General features: G+C 46.3%; 1 protein-coding gene across 1 annotated transcript; it reads right to left on the bottom strand.

Annotated features, from left to right (window-relative positions):
• Nucleotides 1-38: 38 nt before the first annotated feature.
• On the bottom strand, nucleotides 39-21878 carry invs (inversin). Its single transcript, XM_080500982.1, has 19 exons — nucleotides 21754-21878; nucleotides 20907-21013; nucleotides 14690-14789; nucleotides 14120-14286; nucleotides 12624-12797; nucleotides 11866-12033; nucleotides 11464-11644; nucleotides 11063-11172; nucleotides 9982-10153; nucleotides 8947-9102; nucleotides 8732-8853; nucleotides 7602-7709; nucleotides 7407-7513; nucleotides 7114-7323; nucleotides 5812-6023; nucleotides 5092-5650; nucleotides 4379-4530; nucleotides 737-823; nucleotides 39-642 (listed from the first exon to the last, which is right to left on the bottom strand). The coding sequence occupies exons 2-19, from the start codon at nucleotides 20907-20909 to the stop codon at nucleotides 527-529; spliced, it is 2904 nt and encodes a 967-aa protein (XP_080357108.1). The 5' UTR covers nucleotides 20910-21013; nucleotides 21754-21878; the 3' UTR covers nucleotides 39-526.
• Between the last annotated feature and the right edge of the window lie 113 nt (nucleotides 21879-21991).

Raw genomic sequence — 21991 nt, 5'->3', positions numbered from 1 at the left:
ATTATAGACAAAGAAGATATATATTTTGAGAAATAACACCATAAAAATGATTCATGTACAAATAAAAGTTAACAAAAAAAAAGGCAGAATTCAAAAATACATGTCTGTTGAGAGGGACAGAACTTAAAGACCAGATTTTTTTTTTTTTCCTGTGTGTGTGTGTGTGTCGGTGGCTGCAGGTGGGCTATTTGTATGACCGGCTGTTGATAGACTGCCTCATTCTCCACAACGGGAGGAAAGGTTATCTCAGTGTGTGTGCGAGCGCTATGGAGAACGAGGGAGACGGAGTGTGTATGTGATCCCTCCACAATGGATGAAAGGTTATCTTTTTACACACACCATTTCTGTCGACTTAACCCCACCCTGTGAGGTCATGGCTCTGATGTCATATGGCTTAATTTTAGAAAGCTGAGCGCATGGAGGGAACAATGCGTAGAGTAATTCTATAGAGGCAAGACTTGCCAGCGAGCTGAGAAAACATCAAAGAGCACGAGGTGTGTGTGTGTGTGTGTGTGTGTGTGTGTGTTCAATGTTTCCCCCGGCCTCTCGTCCCCTGTCCGGCGCTCTGTGGTCTCAGGTGGTACGAGTACTGCCTGGCTTGGTTCACAGCGTCGGGCAGGTGCACGCAGTCGATGCCGCTCACTGAAATGGAAAGCGTCGAATCTTAAAAACCTTCACCGAATGGAAATGCTGTTTTTTTCTTTTCTTTTTTTTAAATTTGTGCACGTGAACTCACGCTGGCTCTGTGTGTGTAGAGGGACGTCTGAGAGCAGCTGAGACTGGGATCCCCGAAACAAACGCCCTCGCCGGGCCATGGAGCTGCCTGCAGGACAGTGGCGGAAAGATTTTAGATGGTCAATTTACTGTCCGAGGGGTGGCAAAACTCTTATTTACATAAATCAACTTGTCAGTCTTGTAACCCAAGATTTCTTGGGAGCATAATGGAAATGATTTCTGTGTCAAGCGCACTAAAGCAAACAAAGATCCGGCCGCTCCTTGAACCGGTTCATCTCGTCGGGATCCACGCCCAAGGTCAACTGTCCAAGTGAAACATTACTGAGATTATCAGACGATGTAAACACATGACAGTAGCACAGGCCCTATAGCTCAGTGGTTAGAGCACTGGTCTTGTAAACCAGGGGTCGCGAGTTCAAATCTCGCTGGGGCCTTGTCCAAATACTCTTTTTGAAGAAATACAGTTTATATATATAATAGTTTGCTGCTTGAATTTGTGAAAAGCCGTGTGGCTTACTGACGAAATTCCTATCGTTAAATCAAGATGCCCCAAAGCGGAGACGAACGTGTTTTCAGGCAATAAAAGAGGCCGATCACATTGATGTTTACACAAGCAGTGACAAAATCAATGTCATTTTAAGACAAGTTCCTGTGAACTTCCTCAAAGCACTTCTTTGTACTTGATGTTTAAAAGAAAAAAGATTGTGATGCAAAAACAACTGATTCCCATCAGCAGCATTCTTGCAGTGTGATCACTGTCTTATCGAACACTGAATAACCACCCTGTTACTCTACGTCAGTTGCAATTCGAGTATTTTTGAATTGGAAAATGTTGTTTACCACAAATATCCAAACTTTTTAATGTTGACAGACACATATGTTACTTTATGACTTTTTGGGAGAATGTTAAATGCATTCTTCACCGCACAGCTGCAGTCTCTGTCCTTCCCTCTGTACAATCATCCTGTTATTTTGTAGGTTTTTTTTTTTTTTATATATCCATCTTCCATAAAGCTTCATCATACTTAAAAGTGACAGGGGGAGAGTAAACCCTGGTAAACACCATTTCATCACAAACACACAGGCAATTTCCAGTCATTAAATCCATGTCTTTGGGGAAGCTGGCACACCTCTGTGAAAAGTCAGAAAAGAACATGCAAACTCTACAATGAAAGGACTTGAACCATTTCAATGTTTAAACTTTGAGTGCATAATAGTTTTACCAGTAGAGTGAACAAGTCACTTTTGCACAAACTTGTACGTCTGTTCATATTGGTAATAACACAGTTACGAGGACAATTATATAAAAAAAAAAAAAAAATCCCAAAAATGAATGAAAACTAAGTGAGGCCACAAACCCAGTCTACAGTTGTAGTCAAATGTCCAACTACTTCTTAGACATGAATGACGAGGGAGCAAGAAAATAAGTCATATGCATGTGTGTGGTGTATTGTGGGGGTGGGGGTGGGGGGGGGGGGCTGTGTGTGTGTGTGTGTGTGTGTGTGTGTGTGTGTGTGTGTGTGTGTGTGTGTGTGTGTGTGTGTGTGTGTGTGTGTGTGTGTGTGCAGCAGATAGCTCTACGCAGTCGTCTGACATTCCCCCTGACAGCTCTGAACTTTTCACAGTGCCAGGACTGTCAGATAGGGAGAAGCAGAGAAAGAGGGAGCGAGAGGAGGTGGGGGCGAGGAGGGGGGGGGGGAATCACGTCCGAAGGTTGGGTTGGACCGCAGAGTCTATCCCCCCCCCCCCCCCCCCCCCCCGTGACTGGCGAGGGCACGTGTGCTTGTATGTTTTGGCGCGACACAGTTCCTGCCCGTCCTCCCATCATCACCTGGTGATGTGTTATGAAGGTCAGTCCTGTCGGCGGAGCGAAACCCAGCAGAGGCTCCACGAGCGAGACCAGGCTGATACTGTCCAGGTATGCGGATTGAAGCGTCACCCAGACATTTACACGGGTCCCCCCCCCCGTCACCAGAACCGCCCGCAACACCGGCATGTTGAGTGCGGTTAAATAACGATTGTGACTCTCCAGTCTCCTCCCGTCTCCGTTATCGGACGCCGACAGCGTCCCTGGTTTGACAATGGAGGCGTGTGTTCCAGTACATATGTGAGGGCGCAATATGAGACGCACCGAAATGATCCGAAAGTCACATGTAGCCAACTACAAAAACACACTGATAAAATATTGGGAGCCAGTACAAATTCCTTCGACCGATTTAACAGGAGTGGCGTCCTAATTGTTAGAAAAGCACACTTGTGACTGGAAGTTGATGATGCCGATCCCTAAAGCGACAAGAGCTTCCAGGAGGGGAAATAAAAGCCACCGTTTCTAATCCGCCTCACCGCTGCCACAGCCAGGCCTTGAGCAAGGACAAGATCTGCTCTCCTGCAGCAGCAGCCTTCTCCTGGTGTGACTGGGTGACTATAAGAACTGAAGAGGAAGCGTTTGAACAGGATACACTGAGATGACTCTTTATTTGGGTATTTCTCTCTCGAGTTTTCATGATATTCTTGTGCTCCCCCCCCCCCGGGCAGACCAACAAGCCTGTTCGTTCGGAGGAATTGTCCTTAATCGTGTGCTTGATTGTCTCTTAGTGTTGTCCGAGATAATGGCCTCAACAAAATGAGTGAAAAACAAAAACGGTTCCGAGGATGTTTGCGATATAAATATCTCCAGCTGACTACATCTTTTTTTGATTCAGTTTAGTTTCATCTGCATCTACATTGGTTGTTTATTCCATTATTTTTTTTTGGGACTCGCTGGAGCGCTGCACTTCAACTGACATTAATGTTCCAAACACATTAATGGTTAGTGTGTGTTTATTTATTTAACTCACAAGACTCTATGCTGAAATATGACCGATAACAAGCACTTTTTCTGGGCTGTTTTTTTGTTTGTTTGTTTTTTTTTTTTTATGAAGGTAGAAGACCTGAAAACTGCTGCTGCTCTCTGAGCAGGACACTGCAACACAAGTCTGCACCTTTTGCCACGTCCCTGTCAGAAGTCACAGCACCTCCTTCACACCGGTTTCAACGCCATTGATTGCAATCATTGGGGTTGGATATGATGTCAAGAGTCCCTCGATCAATACCAACCCGTTTCCAGAACGCGTCTGACTGCGCAGTCGTTACGAAGAACAATGGCAGCGAGTTGAGAACTACTGCCGTTTCCCCCGTATCATTAGCAGATGTAGTGTTGTGTTGTTTTGACTGTCGCGTAAACACAGGGAGTTACGGGGCGTCTCTGGCTCCCAGATATAAAGCGCCAACTATGAGTTGCACGGTTCCCTGATTTGACCAAAGCACTTCAGTTTGCGTCATTGCCCAACTTTAATCATTCATCTCCACTCGTCCCTTCTACTGTCAAGTAAGCAAAAAAAGTAATTTGCTGTTGGATCGCCATCAGATCGATGGTTACTGCCATTCCCTGAGAGCTCACGCAAAGAGCTTCCTGTTGTAGACGTCACAGGTCAACGGCTCGTACATGTTCAGCTTGGAAGTTTGGAAACAGAAAATCCATTATTTCAGCTTTTCCCGTCGCCTCAAATCATAACATGTTTTATATTGGTAATTTAAGGGAGTTTGTTTCCAATCTCCCAAAGCGTTCCCAACAAAAAAAATGTCGGCCGCATGGACGCCTTACCGTAGATGCTTTGCAGCACAGACGTCTTACTCTGCGCAGGTTTAGCCAGCAGAGGTCTGATGTCCGTCTTCCTGGCGTTCTGGGCGTAGTGGGCCTCACCTGACTCAACCTCTTGGTGGGCGTGTACCTCTCCCCGCCTGCGTGCACAGAACCTGCGGAGACGCACGCCGTTCAATTAGGCCTCTCAGACGGGGTTCAAAGCGCCCGAACGCTGGTGAGTCCTCGCACTAATGCTCACTAAGCGTAAACAAAATAAACAAGTTTATTCAAGGCAGTTAATAGGCCGCATATACACAATTTAATTGTGAAAACTGAGGAGGAACAGGGGACCTCCTGCTGTGGATTGGCAGCCGCTAAGAGAAACGCAGGGTAAGTAAAAGAGAGCAGAAGGCAGAGGGAAGCTGCTGGTAGCTATTAAAGCAGCCCGATTGAACTTTTAGCCTCTTGTTAAAGTTGTATGAAAGTTTTAGATTATAGCCTTGCTGTCCCCCGTCTCCTCTCCCACGCCCCCCCCCCCCCCTCCTCGCTCCAGTGTTGATGGCAACCAGACTAAACTGGGGGGGGGGGGGGGGGGGGTGAGAACCCTTTGGCATGGGTGAGGGCTCATGTGGGCACCACATGGCACATTTCAGGTTTCTCTTTTGTCAAAGAAGCCTCGACTCCTGAACGCCTCTCCAGGTGCCAAAACGCGCCGAGCAAAGCTCTCCACCCACCTTTTCCAGGCCCGCTGGATGATGCACGCGGCCTCGTTCCTCCGCCTGCGCTGCTCTTTGCTGTGCTCCCTGTGCGTGCGCGCCGGCACGGACGCACGCGAAGCGGAGCGAGTCTTTCTCGGAGGGCTCTTGTGATCAAAAGACGGTTTACTTCCCAGTGGGGCGACGGGAGCCTTGTCCCTCTGCGCAGTCTGCTCCTTGTGTTTCCTTTGCTTTTTCGGAGAGGCGTGGGAATCGGTCTTGCCGATGCGACCGCCTGCGTCTTTTCGCGGGACGCACTCGCTCGCCCTGGCCTCGCTGCTGGGGTCCGCGGCGGGGAGGGGGGTAGAGGTGGTGCACGCGCTCGAGGGCGGCCGGACCGCGATTCTGCGCGTGGAGGGGGACGTGGGCTTCGGGCTGGGTGGCTGTCTGCAGCTGGCAGGAGACAGAAGTTCCTCCAGCCTGGTGGTCTGAGGAGCGCCAGGTGCAGCGTCGGCGCTCTCACGGCCGTGGCCCAAAGCTTCGGGGGCCTCCTGCGGCTCAGACACTTTACTTCTTCGCGACGACCTGCTTTTGTGGGCTGATGGGATAAAAGTTAAAAGGCTCTCGATTACCTTACGTGAGAATATACCACAACGCCATGCGAATCATCAGTTTTACTGCCGGGTTGGACTCTCGTGCAGGTAGATGACATTTTCTCCACCGGTACAAGCGACCTCAAACATTTCTGTGGTTCAGTACCTTTGTGTCGTTCTTCTTTGCTCTTTGTGCGTTCCGTTCTGGTTGGTTTCTGAGTTTCCACCGGCGCATCATTAATGGATAAGTTCCCTACAATGTTCTCAAAGGAGAGCCTTTCTTGCTCCACTCTCGTCTGTGAAACTTTCCGTCTCTCGGCAGCGGGCGCTGACACGCTCTGCACGGCTTCTCTCCTCCGCTGCTCTTCTTCTCGTTTCCTGAGCATAAAGAAAAGCGAGGGCTAAAGCGACATACCACTGTATGTGCAGTGAAACATCCAATGTTACAACTACTGAAAATAGAAAAGAGTGGTATAGATAAATACTGAGTGGAAAATGTATGTCTTTACATACATCGAGATCTAATCACTCTTTTACATCTGAAAAAGCCACAGTTCTTTGGCTCGCATGTGAGACATGAGCTCATATCGATGCCAACTCGGTAGGTCAGGTAGCGTAGCAACATCGCTGTGTGATTTCCTCCATGAGGTCTCTCTCCTATCCGCCTTGTATCGGAAACGTTTTTGCCATCTTTTGCGATATATTCGGAAACGGTCAGCCAAATCACTAACAAAAGTCAAGGCGATTTATTCCTGAACTTTGTGCATGTTTTCATGTGCTTTTTCTTTCCGTGGCCCAAACGGTGCAGGACAAGTCACGGATGCCTAGGATAGTAATCTTTGCGCCTCGTCTCCTAAAGAAGCCGGCACAAGAATTATAGGACTATCTTTCATTGTAACCTGTAACTTTAGCAGTTTGCGCAGGAAAAACTTTACTTTCTACTAATTTTTTTTATTAAAAGAAGAATTAGATAAGAATCCAGAGCACAGATGACAATTTCCACAATACTTACCTGACTTTGTAAGTGAAACATCATATAAAAGACTAAAACTTTTCATGAAAGATCGTGGCGTATCCTCTTTAAAACAGATTTACATGTCAAATAAAGCGTCGTGTGGGGTGAAACTGGTGAGCAAATGACAACGGCGGAAGGAGACAAAGGCAAGACAGAGGGAAGACGTATGTGTGTGCTGGGATGACAGCAAAAAAAGATAGATATGGATTGGGTGTGACTGTTCTTATCTGGGTGAGAAAAGCAAGACGGAGACAGATAATGAAGATTGAAGCAAGAATAAGAGATTGTCGGAAAGCATGTGGACGTACGAATAAATTGAAGGCACTTTGTGAAAGTCAGAGGGGCGCTAATGAGGCATGAACGCAAATGGTGACTGCATAATGAGCAAAGCTAAATTACACATGTGGAAACGATGTGTGTCTAAATGCGTGTGTCTATTTTCTCATCTCTCACTTGGCTGCATCCTTGCGCAGTTGCTCGTGGCGCATGAGGAGCTGTTTCCTCTCCCTGAACGCCTTGCGGACGGTGTAACCCTTGTAGATTGCTTGGATGGAGGCGGCGGCGATGTCCTGGATGGCTGCAATGGACAGAGCGCCGTGCTCCAGCATGAACTGTGTCACCTCACTGTGTCCCCCCAGCAGAGCGTAGTCCAGAGGAGTGTATCTGCACACAAAAAAATAACGTGTCCCTCAAAACACCGGTATTCCAGCTTGTGTCCTTGCGTCTGCTGCCGTCCCCGTCCTCACCTCTCCTCGGTGTGCTCCATTTGGTTGGGAAAGGCGTTGTAGCCCAGCAGCAGTTTCACGGCGTCCAGGTAGCCGTTGTTGCACGACCAGTGGAGAGCGGTCCGCCCCTGGCCAACCAAAAAACACCGTCCTGCTTTTAAACGGTACTCTTGTTTCGGGAGTCTGAGCGGCGAGCAGACGTGAGCCACCACTCACCTCCTTGTCCTGCACGTTTGGGTCGGCGTCGTTCTCCATGAGCACGGCCATGCAGGTGATGTAGCCGCCGTAAGCGGCACACTGCAGGGGAGTCCGTCCAGCCTGATCCTGTTCCAAAAGTCGTAGACTGGAGCTCAAGAAACTTTGCAGCCGATCCCGATTATACGCTTACTCGCGGCGGGTGATCTTTGTTAAGGCAAAGCGAATGGGAGCCTTCGTCAATTAAATATAACTTATCTATACACAGCGCAGTCGGCCTGCTGCTATTTCAGAGACATTGTTGAGGCCATAGATTCTAACTTGCAGAAACCCCAGTCAGACAAGCGATCGATGAATCAGGCCGACTCGACCTCCGCTGCTGCACTTTCTCTGCTACAGCGTGATCGAAACCAAGGGTGGCGGTCTAACAAGGCGGTGAATCTCGCTCGTTTTGCCAACAAGGTACATGGTAAACCACAAAATCATTTTGTGTTGGTTACAGTTCACAAAGTTTATGTTTATTTGATTCAGACTGTAATTTAAGTACCTATTTTTTTCCTGAACTCCTGCAGACAAACTCACAGTCTTTGCTCGTTGGGTGAGGAAAGAAGCACTCAAATTTGTAGCACTGCCAACAGCTTAAAGTGCTTCTCACATTATACAATAAAACATTTGTAGTTTTTACTTTTTAAATTAAGCTGTTGAACTTAAATGTACAAATGAGGAAGCATCGCATGAGAGAAAAATCTAAGACTTGAAGTGTGTTGGGAAATTAAAGCTGATTGGTTATGATGTGCTCCTGCAGTGTTGTTTATTATTGGCTTTGGTCAAACGCTATTGTCTTATACGCGCCGCTCAGGATTTGTGGGTGAATAGCTGCAGTCACATGCTTAATGGAAAAGAAACATGAAGTAAATGATAATCCACCAGACAAAGCCCGGCTGTGTGTAATAAATGAATGATGTTTTCTCTCATGTCAATTAGCAGATGCTTTCATCTGAAGCAGCACTTCACCAGTATGCCCCCTTGCCTCAGGACACAACCCGGGCAATTTAATATTCACAGCAGGAATTTGAACTCGTGACCTAGTGTGCTCTCACCAGGCGACCACAATCCGAAATTTTACCGCCGTATAGATTGTTATTGTATACCTGCACGTTGGGATTAATCCCACTCTCCATCAGTATCTGGCAGACCTCAGCATTCCCTCCAAGAGCCGCCCAGTGGAGAGCAGTGTGACCGTCCACGTCGACCAGGTCCACGCGGGCTGAGCCTTCCACCCAAACAACCAGAAATAATGACTTTCCCTGAAACATTATCCAAGCTAGAAATCTGCGAAATGTGTTAATACTGCCGGCACTGGCACCCTTGATGAGTGTGAGTATGACATCTCTGTATCCCATCTCGCAGGCGCGAAACAGTGGCGTGTGTTTCATAACGTCCAGAGAGTCCACCATGGCGCCCTTCTCCAGAAGCAGCTTCACGGTGCTCACGTGGCCCGACAGGGAGGCCGCATGCAGTGCTGTCCAAACACACACACACACACACACACACACACACACACACACACACACACACACACACACACACACACACACACACAAAACATAAAGATCCAAATCTGGAATCTAACTGGACAATAAACACCCTCGAGACAATTGCTCCTCCGTCGTCTGACCCTTCTTTGTTCCTTCATCCCCTTGGCTCCTCTCTGGATTGTGGCAAAATCCTGGTCAATGGATGGTTAAACAGGCAGTGAAATTTAATGAGGAGCGCTGCACTTAATCCATGTGGAGGACACCCCCTTCCTTCCCCTCGGTCCAGTCCCCAGACAGTGCATGGAAGTGATCGGGGCACCAGTCAGTTCCACTGCCCTTCACACTGTCTCATTAGAATGACTCAACCGTTGCATGTTATCCATGCATAAACAACGACTGCATGGTTGAGCAGAGGGGGCCATGGAGATTATATGTCCAAACAGCCCCGGGGGTTCGATCGTGGAGGTGAAGTTGCGTGCGCGTGTGGGTGTGTGTGTATGTGTGTGTGTGTGTGTGTGTGTGTGTGCTTGCATGCAAGACCCACACTGGCACTAGCAAAGTCTGTTCATTATGCCATCACTAATTTTGCTGACAGTATCAGCTCCTTGTCTCCCTAATCCACTCTGCACCTCAGGGGGAATTCCCTGTGATGTCATCAACAACTCAAATCCAAAAAATGGAGATCGAGCCATGCTATGGAACAAACAAAGAGTCTCGTTAGGCTACCAAACTTTTTTTTTTTTTCTTTACGAGAGCACTATCTCGCCCACCGCCAGACTGCCTCACAGAACCAAACGCTACTGGCCGACACAACCACTTTCAGGGAGGAATAAAAGCATAAGGCTTCAGAGTTCAAAGCTCACCAGTGCCGCCGTACTTGTCTGCCATGTTGATGTCGATGTGAGGGTTGAGGGAGAGCATGGTGCGGATAACATCGTCGCTGCCTTTCCCAGCAGCCCACATGAAGGCGGTCCGCCCCTCCAGGTCCGATTCATCCTTTACTGATGGATGGGACAGAAACACCCCGACTGTCTCCTTCACACACAGAAAGGCAGATCATTTTTTGGGGGGGGATTAATTGTGAGAAAGAGTTGAGATGTCAAGTATGGTTTATATCATGGATGTTGTAGACAAACAAGTATTTGTACGTCACCATTTAAAGAAACAACAACCCACAATTGTCTTCAAGTGGAAGGAATTGTGTAGATAATATGAGAGGCAACGTAAGGCCACACTCACAAATTTCCAATAAAGAAGTTATATGTTTTGATTTGGTGAACTGACCAGTGCTTTTAAATAGGAAATACATGGATGGATGCCTCTGCCAAGCATTGATTTTACGGATAACAGTGACAATAAAATATACAGACTCTTGGAGTATATATAGAGAAGGACCGTGTTTTGGAATGTGACCAAAACATTTAAGTCCAGGCTGTCCTGATACACTCCATTAACAACAATCAGTCAAACATGAAGCCACTGGGATGGGCATCAATGTGTGGAAAATTCAAGAAAAGGGACTGTCAAGAGCTTCTCACGGTCAAAATGACCCTTTACTTATCAATATCATTTTAATCACTCAGAGTGAACATGTGTTCCAACATTGATGTGTTAACAGTAGTATAAAATATGGATCAAAGACATTATACCCATAATAGTCCCCACCAAAGCATGTCACACTGGAAGACATTGCAAATACAAAGAAATACAATTATGACAAGTGTATATACTCAAACGTTAAATTTCACCATCAAATGGCAATGACCTTCTTTAAAAAAAAAAAAAAATCTCTTTTGTTGTGGATTCAGATCCTGAACAGCCCAAGGTGCTTTGACATTTTCCCTCAGCCGCAGAACCACGAGGAGAAGGCAGCTTTTGTATTTTGGACAAAGTACCATGACACTGACGCATCAATTTGGTGCTTTCTGAGTGTATTTGACTCACAGCGTTGTTGCTCTGAGCACCATAGTGCAGCGGCGTCGCTCCTTGGCTGTCTGAGGGTATCGTGCCTGACGTGTTTCTTTCCAACAGCAGGTGGACAATCTTGGCGTGGCCTGAAAAAATAAATTGGAGGGAGACAAAGATGTGAAGAGTTTGGAAAATTCATCAAACACACACCGTCACATTTCTCACAGTTAATAAACGGTGAAAAAAAAAAGCCCCCAAACAAACAAACATCTGTCACTAATCAGGATGAGGAAAAGCCTAGGGATTGCTGCACCCAGCAGGAATCACTCCAAGAGGCTGATGAGAATGAAAATGTATCGTGTCGAAGAAGGGCCTATTATTTTAAAGCAGGCTGAAGGCCCCGTGCAGTGACTCCCCTCCAGTTTGTCCACACTCACCCAGCAGAGCTGCCCAGTGCAGCGGCGTCCTGAAGAGGTTATCGTAAGCTGTGACATTACAACCCTCGTAAGATGTCAACACCTCCACTACCGCCTCGTTACCGTCGGCGACGGCAAAGTGCAGGGGTGTGCGACCCTCGTAGTCCTGCCAGTTCAACAGTGACTCTGTGGGAGCTGCTTCCTTCACACACACACACACACACACACACACACACACACACACACACACACACACACACACACACACACACACACACACACACACACACACACACACACACACACACACACACACACACACACACACACACACACACACACACACAGGCGGGGGTGAGATGGTGAGATTATGACAACAATAGTCACTGTGGGTTTGTGTGTTATTTGCGCGGCGGCAGGTACCAGGATGCAGCGAACCGTCTGTGTGGCGCTGGGCTCCTGACTGTGAGCGGCCCAGTGCAGCGGGATCTTGCCCTCACTGTCTGGGATGCCGATGTTGGAGTCGTGCTTGATGAGGAGGCGTACGTGCTCCGGACGGTTATAAAACGCTGACCAATGGAGAGCAGTTTGCTGATTTAAAAAAAAAAGAAGAAAACACAACAACACACGCACACACACACAAACAAACGAGGAAAATAAACATGAAAAGGCACAAATCAATGAATAAAGCTTGGAAAAAAAGTTGTGGCAGGCTTGAGGTTTTCGTTTCACAATAACACGACAGGGGAATATGAGTGAATGTGCCGCACAAAGCTCATATTGAAGATGGACCAGCAGACTTGTGTAGATTTGAACTGGGATACGGCCTCCATGACGGCCACCGAGCTATTCTGAGTTTTTGCCGGAGCCACTGTCATCTGACACGATGATGCATATTGGATTATTACAAAACGAACTACTGATGTCAGATAGACATCGGCTCCAACAGAGAGAGGGGATTGTGTGTTTGTGGTTGTATCTGCAGAGCTTGGGACAAAGACAAAGATTGTTAAACTATGAAGTGTTGTGGGAGTGAGTCTCCGCGTTTTACATTCCAACCACTTCTTCCAAACCATCTTAAGTCAGTTGTCTCTGTGCAAATGATTGGTTCGACGTCCTTTCGGACTGATTAGCGATTATAAACATGCGAAAATGACTTTTATGTGAGTGCGAGAGTCGACCTTGTTCTTGTCTTGTGTGTCAACCTCTCCTGGTCCAATGTATTTGAGGAGCAGGGCGAGAGCTTTCGGGGAGGGGTGTCTGGTGGCCAGGTGAAGCGGGGTCATTTCCTCCAAGTCTTTCTGCAGCCAGTTAGCGCGCCTGGACAGCAGCAGCTTCAGGAAACGCACATTCCCCTGCAACAAAAATACACAGGACAAACTGCGCTGATTAGGAGCTCAGAAATCATCAATTCTCTTCAACATTAGTCATGAACCAGCAGCGATGTCACACACACACACACACACACACACACACACACACACACACACACACACACACACACTCCCACACACAGACTCCCCAGGCTTTCAGCGGCGTCTGGTTCAATCCGCAGGTCATCCATCTTCGTTCCCTCCTCCTGCCTCACTCCTCAGTGCCTGTGATGAGCTGTTAAACAGTAAAAAGCGTCCCGGCGGTCTGACCGAGCGCCAGGCTCTTCATGTCATTCCCTTCAGATCATCATTATCAGCATCATCATCATCATCATCATCATCACCTGCCTCAAGTTTGTGTCTCACACCACCAGGCCACTGGGTGATGTTTTGAGCTGCAGCATGTGTTCGTCCACAAAGACATGACGGCAGACGCGTGTGAGTGTGTTTTTGTATGTTTGCCTTTCTATGGCCACAAAGCCACCGTCTGACAGATCTATCTTGTGTGTGAGCATGCATCTCGACTGTGAGTCGAGAATGTGTGTTAGCGTGTGTGCGTGTGCGTGTTCCTGTCCTCTCTATTCTCAGTCCAATTAGATCAGTAATCCCTGGCCTCTTTCGCTGTCTCAGCCACTTATTGATCAGGTGTCAAGGAGACAAGGCTTCTCATCACTAGCACCTCCCAACACACACACACACACGCGCACACACACACACACACACGCGCACACACACACAAACACACACACACGCTCTCCATCTGTGAGACGGATCCCAATAAACTATTACCACCACTCCCTCTTTCAGTGATATGAATATCCCATATCAGTACACTGCCATTAAGAGGAACCTTCAATAAATAAACATGTTAAGATGTAATATTTATCACCCCCCCCCCCCTCGCCCTGACTCTCTCGCAACAGATCTGTTGACATATTCTTCCAAATGCCTGCAAGTCCAGGCTGAAGTGAAAGAGGACATTAGGAGGATATGTGTGTATTTGAAATGCATGACGACAAAGCTAGTGCATAAGGATTGGAAAAAAAATAAATAAATACTAAATCAGCTGATAAATGCTTCTACAAGCCAGAAAGCTATAACTTCACTCAAGCCACTAGAGGGCACTAGACTGCCATCAAAGCTTAGGGACTGTCAAAAATGTTCCTGCTCGTTAACCTCAAAGAGAAAAGGTTATTGTATGCGATAAATGATTATATTCTAATTTGATTTAAAGAATAGAAAACATTTTTTTTTTTTTTGGTCACATCGTTGTGCAGGTGTTCCAAGTGTGTGTCTGTGTGAACCTTCTGAGCTGCGAGGTGCAGAGCCGTTCTCTGGCTGTGGTCGGGTTTGTTGACCGAGGCTCCGGTCTTCAGCAGAATCTCTGCACAGTCCAGGCGGTCGGCCAGCACGCAGTACATCAGAGGGGTTCGGCCAAACTGGTCCTCGCGATCTCTCAGCGAGGGCTCCGCTGCACACACACATACATGCACACACGTCCATAAATGTACCCAAATCACAAGGTAACCGATAACAGCAATCAGCACTTGTGTCAACAGACGTTTGATTTGACGGACATTATACTTGACACGAGAGTATTGTCATTTTTCTGGATATCGTTATCATATCATCTTAACCCTTTGCAGAAGTCTCCAACAGCAGAAGGATCATGGCGTCAACTTAATAGAATAGCAAAGTAATAGTGAAGAATGAAAAAAAACCCAACTTGTGCAGCAGCTGACCCCTCCCCTCGGACCGCAGACTGACGTTACTGCAGTAAAGATTTCTTATAGAAATCGATGGAGTGATATGTTGGAGCGTATACAATCTGTGGACTATTTAGCACACTGGCTGACTGCTTGAGTGCTGCTTACCTGCGATGAGTTTGAGCAGAGCGCTCCGGTCACCATTGACAGCCGCCGCATGCACCTGGGAGCTCAGAGAGGCCGGTCCTGCGCTGGACGTCACCGAGGCCTGGAATAAAAACAGCTGGAAGGTCACGGCTCAGCCTGCAGCAACACGCACTACCCTCACTTACCAATGCTTTATTCAATGACATTAAGCTGTGTGGATACAGTTTCCTTTCATTTTCATGATTCCAAGCTCATCCTGCTACTGGCTGGAGTAGCTCATGCTGAGCACCAGATTATTAACATTTTAACATATGTGCAAAAAATTGAACTTCAGGAGCAACAGGGAATCACAAGATCATAAAAGAAATGGTAACCAACGGCCGATTCCATGGATTTTGATTGTGCCAAACAAATCAACTTGACTATATTTCTGCCACAAGGCTCGAGCTATTGGCTTGCTTTTTTCCCCCCTGCTGCCTAAACTAACAGATCAGAGCCACAGAAAGGCATAAAATTACACTTTCAAACGTAAACATGCATCCAATTTGAGGCAAATTGTAAAAAAAGAACCTGAAGCTCTGTTAGCAGTCAATCACACAATAAAACACATACTTTCCGATAACATAATAACGGAGCTAATATATGCTGACTGTGGGGAGTGTGTGCACGCTGGTGTGTACGTGCGTGTGTGTGTGTGTGTGTATTGCTTGTTTCTGCTCCTGCTGAGGGGGTTAAATCTCTTCCTGGCCCCACTTAACCAGAGCCCAGTGAAAGCTGGGTAATCTGCAGACAGGAAGCAGCTGGGGAGGGGGAGACCCTGTGTGAGCGTGTAAGAGGGGGGTCTCTCTTCATGTCTTATTCATGTGTCATTAAAACTGCAGCATGCCTTGCTGTGGTTGTGTGTGCGCACGCATATGTGTGTTGGGCTTGGAGATGTGGGACAAGCCCTGCGGGGCACAACACAGAAATCAATTATTGCCCCTAAACACATAAATGCTGGAGGCAGAAACTCATGCCACAATCAAGAGATTCCTCCAAGATGTTTTCATCAGCATCGGCAAGAAGCGATCCGGCTGAATATTATTGCATAAAGGTGTTTTTTTTTCTTTTTTTTTTTCTTTTTACAAAACACGGCGGAAGAGAAACCACGATCACGTATCAGCCGCTTGAATACTCCATTATCATTCTGGAAAAGTTTAGAACTATTGAGCGGAATAGAAAGGAAGGAGGGAACGTGCTCGTGTCCTCCATCCTCTTCTTCCTCCCTCCGGTCACCTCATAAAGAGTGCTCCTGTCGACACTGCGTGCAGCGCGGCAATTACCCATCATGCTCGCTGTTTTCTCACGCTCTGCCAAATAGGGGCAGATACTTAACACAGGTTAGTTACCACATTTACTGCAAAGTAAGTTTCTGCATGTGCAAAGAAGGGGTGGGGGGGGGGGGGGGGGGGGGGTGTAGTGGCACCTAAAGGGGTGTGTCTGAGTGCGTTGGTGTGTGCGTGTTTGGCACATGTGCCACGTCATGGGAAGTGATTTTCCGTGAGAGAGAGTTTTTACAGGGGCTTTACCAAAATCAACCACAAACTTCTCTAAACAACTTTAATTCACGATGATTACGCAGTCGGCAGCGCACACAAGAAAATGCCCATACACACATGCAGTCTGCGAATACTAATATTTAACACATGCAGAAATGGCGGCGATGCCGCCGCTGAATCATGTCATGTGTCCATATGGGACAATCTGACATTCATTGTGCCTCTGTTCAGTCATGGGCGTTTCGCTCAAACTTTTCTTTACTTCGGGGGTTTTTAGCCTGAACCGTCTCTTGCATTTCCAAGTCAATCTAAAAGCCTCCAGCTGCTCCGACAAAAAAAGTATGAATTGATCAGAATAATCTTAGATGCAAGAAAAGAAAGTTATAATTTGGCCAAACATTGACATGGGGGACAAGAGTCAATATCCAAATCTATGTGAGGGACATTCATATCGCCATGAGCAGGCAATTAGAGTTTCATGAGGACCTGAGTGTTTTGGAAACACCTACAGTGCATCCAAATTTGGCTAAAAAGGCTTTTGCGATGCAGTGTCTGCAGCCAAACAAAAGAGGGGTAAAAACAACACAAGGTCCTGTTGAGAGGTTTGGAGTGCTCTCATTTACCCATTCATACCAGTTCCTCGGGGAGCATTCCACTTGTTAATATGAAGACAATAACTCAGAGTAAACTATTGATCAAAGGCTGAGGTCCAGACCAAGTGATTGTGCATCTGTATGAGTATTGATTCATGCTGATGCTGACATTATTTAGTCTTTATTCATATTCGGCCTCATATAACTGCAGCGATTTTAACAAAGAATCTAGACACTCCCACAAAACCTTTCAGCAACACTACGGGAGAGCTGCACACTTAAATACTGCTGAATCCTGACACACACACGTAGTATAACCCACACTTCAATAGATGCTATTGAGACAAACAGGCGAAGAAGCCGGGGAGTCAGAGTGTGTGTTTGTGCACAGTGTGTCTGTCTGCATGGTTCTCGAGCTGTCTGTGAAGGTGTCTGCTTTTGATAGGGGCCACAGCAAAGGCATGCTGGGTAAGCAGTGGGGAACAGAGCCTGAGCCTGTGGCCTTTATTTCAATTCTCCCAACAACCGCGCGCACACATACACACACACACATACATATACATACACACACACACACACACTCGCACAAACATGCTACTTTTTCGACAGTTTCGACTGTGTGTTCGTGCGTCCAGGTTCCTTTGTGAGTAACATGGGTCCGTACAGGCACCATGTCCCTGTGTGTGAGGGTATCTATGTCTCAGATAGAAGATAGAAGCTGCGGGGATCGGCACCTGGGTTTTGACTGACAGGTGAAGACGTAAGAAGGAAGGATAATATCAACCCTCAGGGACGCCCAATCTGTAAAGCCCTATTTCTGGGGGACGTCCCGTTTCCCCAAGGACCAATGAGCTGCCTCCCTCAGCTGGGGGCCGAACCCCGGGGCACAGCGGGGCCAATCAGCGGGAGGGGAGAAGGCTGAGTGACACACAGATCTACTAATTTACATCATTACCACAATGCATCCTGACAAATGAGCCCCCAGGGTGCGAGCCAATCACCTGGGAGAGTAATGCAATTAGGCGGGACCACAGCTGTCAATCTCACAGCCACGGGGGTCAGGTAGCGATGCCTGTGGCTAAAACACCCCGCCCGCCGCTTGCCGTTCATACAGCACCTACACGTGCACACACATATATGTATATCTGCAGATTAGACAGGCAGATATGAAGTGTGGGCATTATGTGTGTGTGTGTGCAGACACACATTTACAGGCGGGTTATCTATCTTCCTCCTGAGGGTGGAGAGGAGGTAGGAGTCAGAAACGGAGGTGGTGTGCGACTGCTCGGGGGACTCCAGAGATTGGCTTGTGTCCTCCGAGGACTCACACCTGAGTCGAGGTGTGTGCGTACCTGAATACATCTCGGTAGTATGTTTGCGTTGTGTTTACACTTGCCCATGTGTTTTAGCCCGCCGGGGAGCATTGTTGTGCTCGGAGTCTTGGGCCCGTGCGAAAGGCGACGACAACTAAAGAGGAATACGGTGGAACCAGAGAGCAGCTGAAAGTGGTGCAGAATGGCCGCGTATTTGACTGGCATGTAATCGAGCACTGCTGGTAATGAGGCTTATCTTAGTCTCATTAGGTGTTGTGATATCATACTGGAGCACTCCACTGAGTCGATAGGGTTCGGCCCAGCAAGTCATTAATGTGTGTGTGTGTGTGTGTGTGTGTGTGTGTGTGTGTGTGTGTGTGTGTGTGTGTGTGTGTGTGTGTGTGTGTGTGTGTGTGTGTGTGTGTGTGTGTGTGTGTGTGTGTGAGAGTGTGTACTGATCAATGCAGCTCTGACTGGCGGACTGTCAACACTTACTATCTGTAAGGCTTTAAGGAGGAACAGAAACAGTCCCACCCCCCAAAAAATACACACACACACACACACACACACACACACACACACACACACACACACACACACACACACACACACACACACACACACACACACACACACCCAACTTCTCCAACAATGAGCAACCTGAATCGCTGTCACCTCGTCTGTGCAGTTCATGTCCTGCTGAAGACATTCTCAGAGTAAGTGGAGCTGTGTGTTTTGTGTCATCCCATTATATCACTAATGAGCCACCCTCAGGAGGGAGGGACGGGGAGGCGGACAAAAAAGGGAGATGAAGAAAAAGAGTGAAGAGAGGGGGCGAGAACGAGGAAGGGGGAAGGGAGACAGAGACACCAGCTCGGGGACTTTTTCCTCTTCTCCCCTCCATTCCCTTTTCCCCACATCTCTGAGTCTAATTGGACTAAAACTGTGATCTAATTAAATGTCCAATTAAAGTGCAGGGAGCAGCGTGCCCACCGGCGAATCAGAGTAGAGGGACATAATCAGCTGGAAAAACAAACAAAAAAATCAATGGGAGCGATGCGAAATGGAAAAAGATGGAGCTGACAGAAAAGGGAAAAACAGGGCAAAATGGAGAGAGGATGGGCAGATGCAATCAGTGCTGGGAGAGTGGGGTGGGTGTGTTCTACATTACACTGTAGTGTCATGACTAAATACTACATATATGGTGAAAAAAAAAAAAAGGCCCCTCAGAAAGAAAAGGCTTTGCAAGACTATATTTTATGTTATAATGTTATAATTAACAAACTACTCTGACTGATTTCACAACATTATAGACATGCTGTACTTTACAAATCGTAAAACTAAAAAAGTCATATAGGCCGTGTGGAGCACTGAAACCTTAAAGGAATGAGTCAAGCTCCAGTTTACTGAGCATTGTCCTATCCTCTTAAATGAGAGTGTCCATCCTGCATGTTTTGGAGAAAATGGAAGGTGTGGCTTGATTTGTTCAGACCTTGATGGTGACACATTGATTAAAATCGAGGGTTTTGAAGCAGTGACACATAAGAAAATAGGACTTTTCAAGAAGTTTAAAATGTTTTCGTTGTTAAAGATTTGAGGTGTGTCGCATTTGGTTAATTTTTAGCCTGTAAAACATCTGTTATTCTCTCTGGATGGATGCAATCACATTTGCATAATTCAGCAGGCGAGTGAATAATCTGTGAACAATGGTAATTATAATTAAATACATACATACATCTTTGGAAAGCATGTGACCTCTTTGGTCTCGTTTCAGAACTTTAGATTTTGGAAATAGGAGCCACTCAAGAAATGGCACTGAATTCAATTCTGTGTTGTGTTGTTCTCTCTGTGCATGTGTGGGGTTTTCACCTGCTCTCCTTCCACAATCTAAACATGCTCTGAAACGGACATAAAGATCAATCCTGTCATATCACCCTGCATTTTTTGTTTTGTTTTCAGTGTCGTGAAAATCGACTCTTTTCTATTTTCTTCCATTTAACTTCCAGTTGCCGTCTGCAACCTTTACGTGTCTAAGGCCAATGATACTGATGGATGAATGGGTGCATTTTAGATATACTGTATATACGCATTTATAGCATTTGTATAAAATGTTATTTCATTTGATGTGACACCCAGACTGGATATAGAAATACATTTCATAAACGTGGTCTATTCGGTTCAAACAGTTTGGATGTAAACAACACACGTGTGAGTGTCATTTTGTTATCTGGGTGCGTGTTTTATATGTTTATTCAAGCTCCATTTTATTGTAGGATTGGTGCTTGACAATTGTTTTCAGTTTTTACATAAATTTGAAAAGTGATTCTGAAAAAATGTTTAACATGATAACTCAAGAAATATAAATAAATATATATATATAGTTGTTTTAAAGAGAAATCATTACATATTAATACCTGCTCTCATAATCAAACATGTACATCCTGCTCCTTCTTCTCTTCACCAGAGAGAAATCTTCCTGACTCCATCTGTGAGTTGCTCACACACTGTGAACCCCCTATGGACAGATTTAGCCGATTAAATATTAATGCTGGGATTCAATTCAACATTCCACCTTAATCTCCTTAACAATTAGGTTGTTGCCACATACACAGTGAGCTTTGTTACTCAGTCTCCAAAGTCTTGCCTCTTGAGAGCATCACAAACCGGAGGCTCAGGGAACAATCACTTAACAGGACAAACGTTTAATATAAATAGTTGTGTGAAAAATACCACTTCTGGAATTTAAACACCAAAGTAGGTCCGATGAGCTGCTCCCTGTGTATTGGATTCTTACCATATCTGCATTGAGGGGGGACACTTTAGCAGATGTTTCTCAGTTCAGCGCATCCTCGGTGGGTGTGAATGCACGTCCAGGTCCCCTACTCGCCCTGATCCCGGCTCCTGGCAGGGCAGAGAAAGATGCTCACTCACACACTGAGACCAGCCCACCTGTTCACACAAATAACTGCCAGCATATCACAGCTACTGTACTTATAATAGACGAGGGGGCAGGATATCTGACAGGTTGATTCTGTTTCTTTTATTCAGATGCTTTCCAACTGATCCAAACCAGCTAATGATCTTTCAAAAAGCTTTAATGCCTTCACTAAGGGGAAAAGTGGAAGGGCAATTATTTTAATCACATTTTTTTTCCCAAGTATTGTTTGTGACTTTTTTAAGCGTTTCATAGTTGACACACAATGTCTCAAACAAATTCCTCAGTAATAAATGTAAAGTCACAGGGTGAAAGAGATACATTCTTAGTTTTAGGGATGGTATTTGAATAACCAACAGTAAGCAAAGAAATGTCTTTTTGTATGTGGATTGTTTGTACATACTTGGGGAAATTTTGGATCTGACTGAAGTTTTGTTTTTTACTTTAACAAGTTTCTTTGAACAAAAACACATTGCACACTGCCTTGTGAGGCATGTCGACGGGTAAAAGGCTGCAAATACGATTGCAAAAACTGAAGCAAAATGATGCAACGTTCCCGTATAGTGAGAAATCTGTTATTCATAACAGCAGCAGAGAAGTTAGAGGAAACAAAGTTGTGACAATAAATCTTGTCAGCACAGTGTTAATGCTACTGGCATTTTACAAGCTGCTATTTGCCGCTGCTCATAGTCGGTGTTATATTTACCGTTTGCTTTACTTGTCTCCCAGAAAATCTTTGGAAAGTTTTCTTCCAAGACGTCCCGTTGAATCTGGGGGATAAAATACTACATCTCCCGTTACAACAATAAAGACGCCCACCGCCATGGTTGTAGTTTCCTCCCATGAGTCAAACGCACCGTTTGTCGGCACAAAAAACTGCATTACCCACAATGCCCTGTTGCATACAAGGAAGTGTCGCCAGGCTTCCGTGGTTACCGTGAGAT

The sequence above is a fragment of the Blennius ocellaris genome, assembly GCF_963422515.1.
Source record: "Blennius ocellaris genome assembly, chromosome: 8".
Lineage (NCBI taxonomy): Eukaryota > Metazoa > Chordata > Actinopteri > Blenniiformes > Blenniidae > Blennius > Blennius ocellaris.
The sequence above is the reverse complement of the archived record's forward strand: the minus strand, read 5'-3'. Positions and strand labels throughout refer to the sequence as shown.

What these genes read in the sequence shown, in the direction of transcription:
- invs (XM_080500982.1), bottom strand. An exon ending in ACACACAAGACAAGAACAAG is followed by an intron (nt 12,034 to 12,623) that starts GTCGACTCTCGC and finishes TTTTTAAATCAG; the next exon opens with CAAACTGCTCTCCATTGGTC. An exon ending in GGATTAATCCCAACGTGCAG is followed by an intron (nt 7,710 to 8,731) that starts GTATACAATAAC and finishes CTTTTGGAACAG; the next exon opens with GATCAGGCTGGACGGACTCC.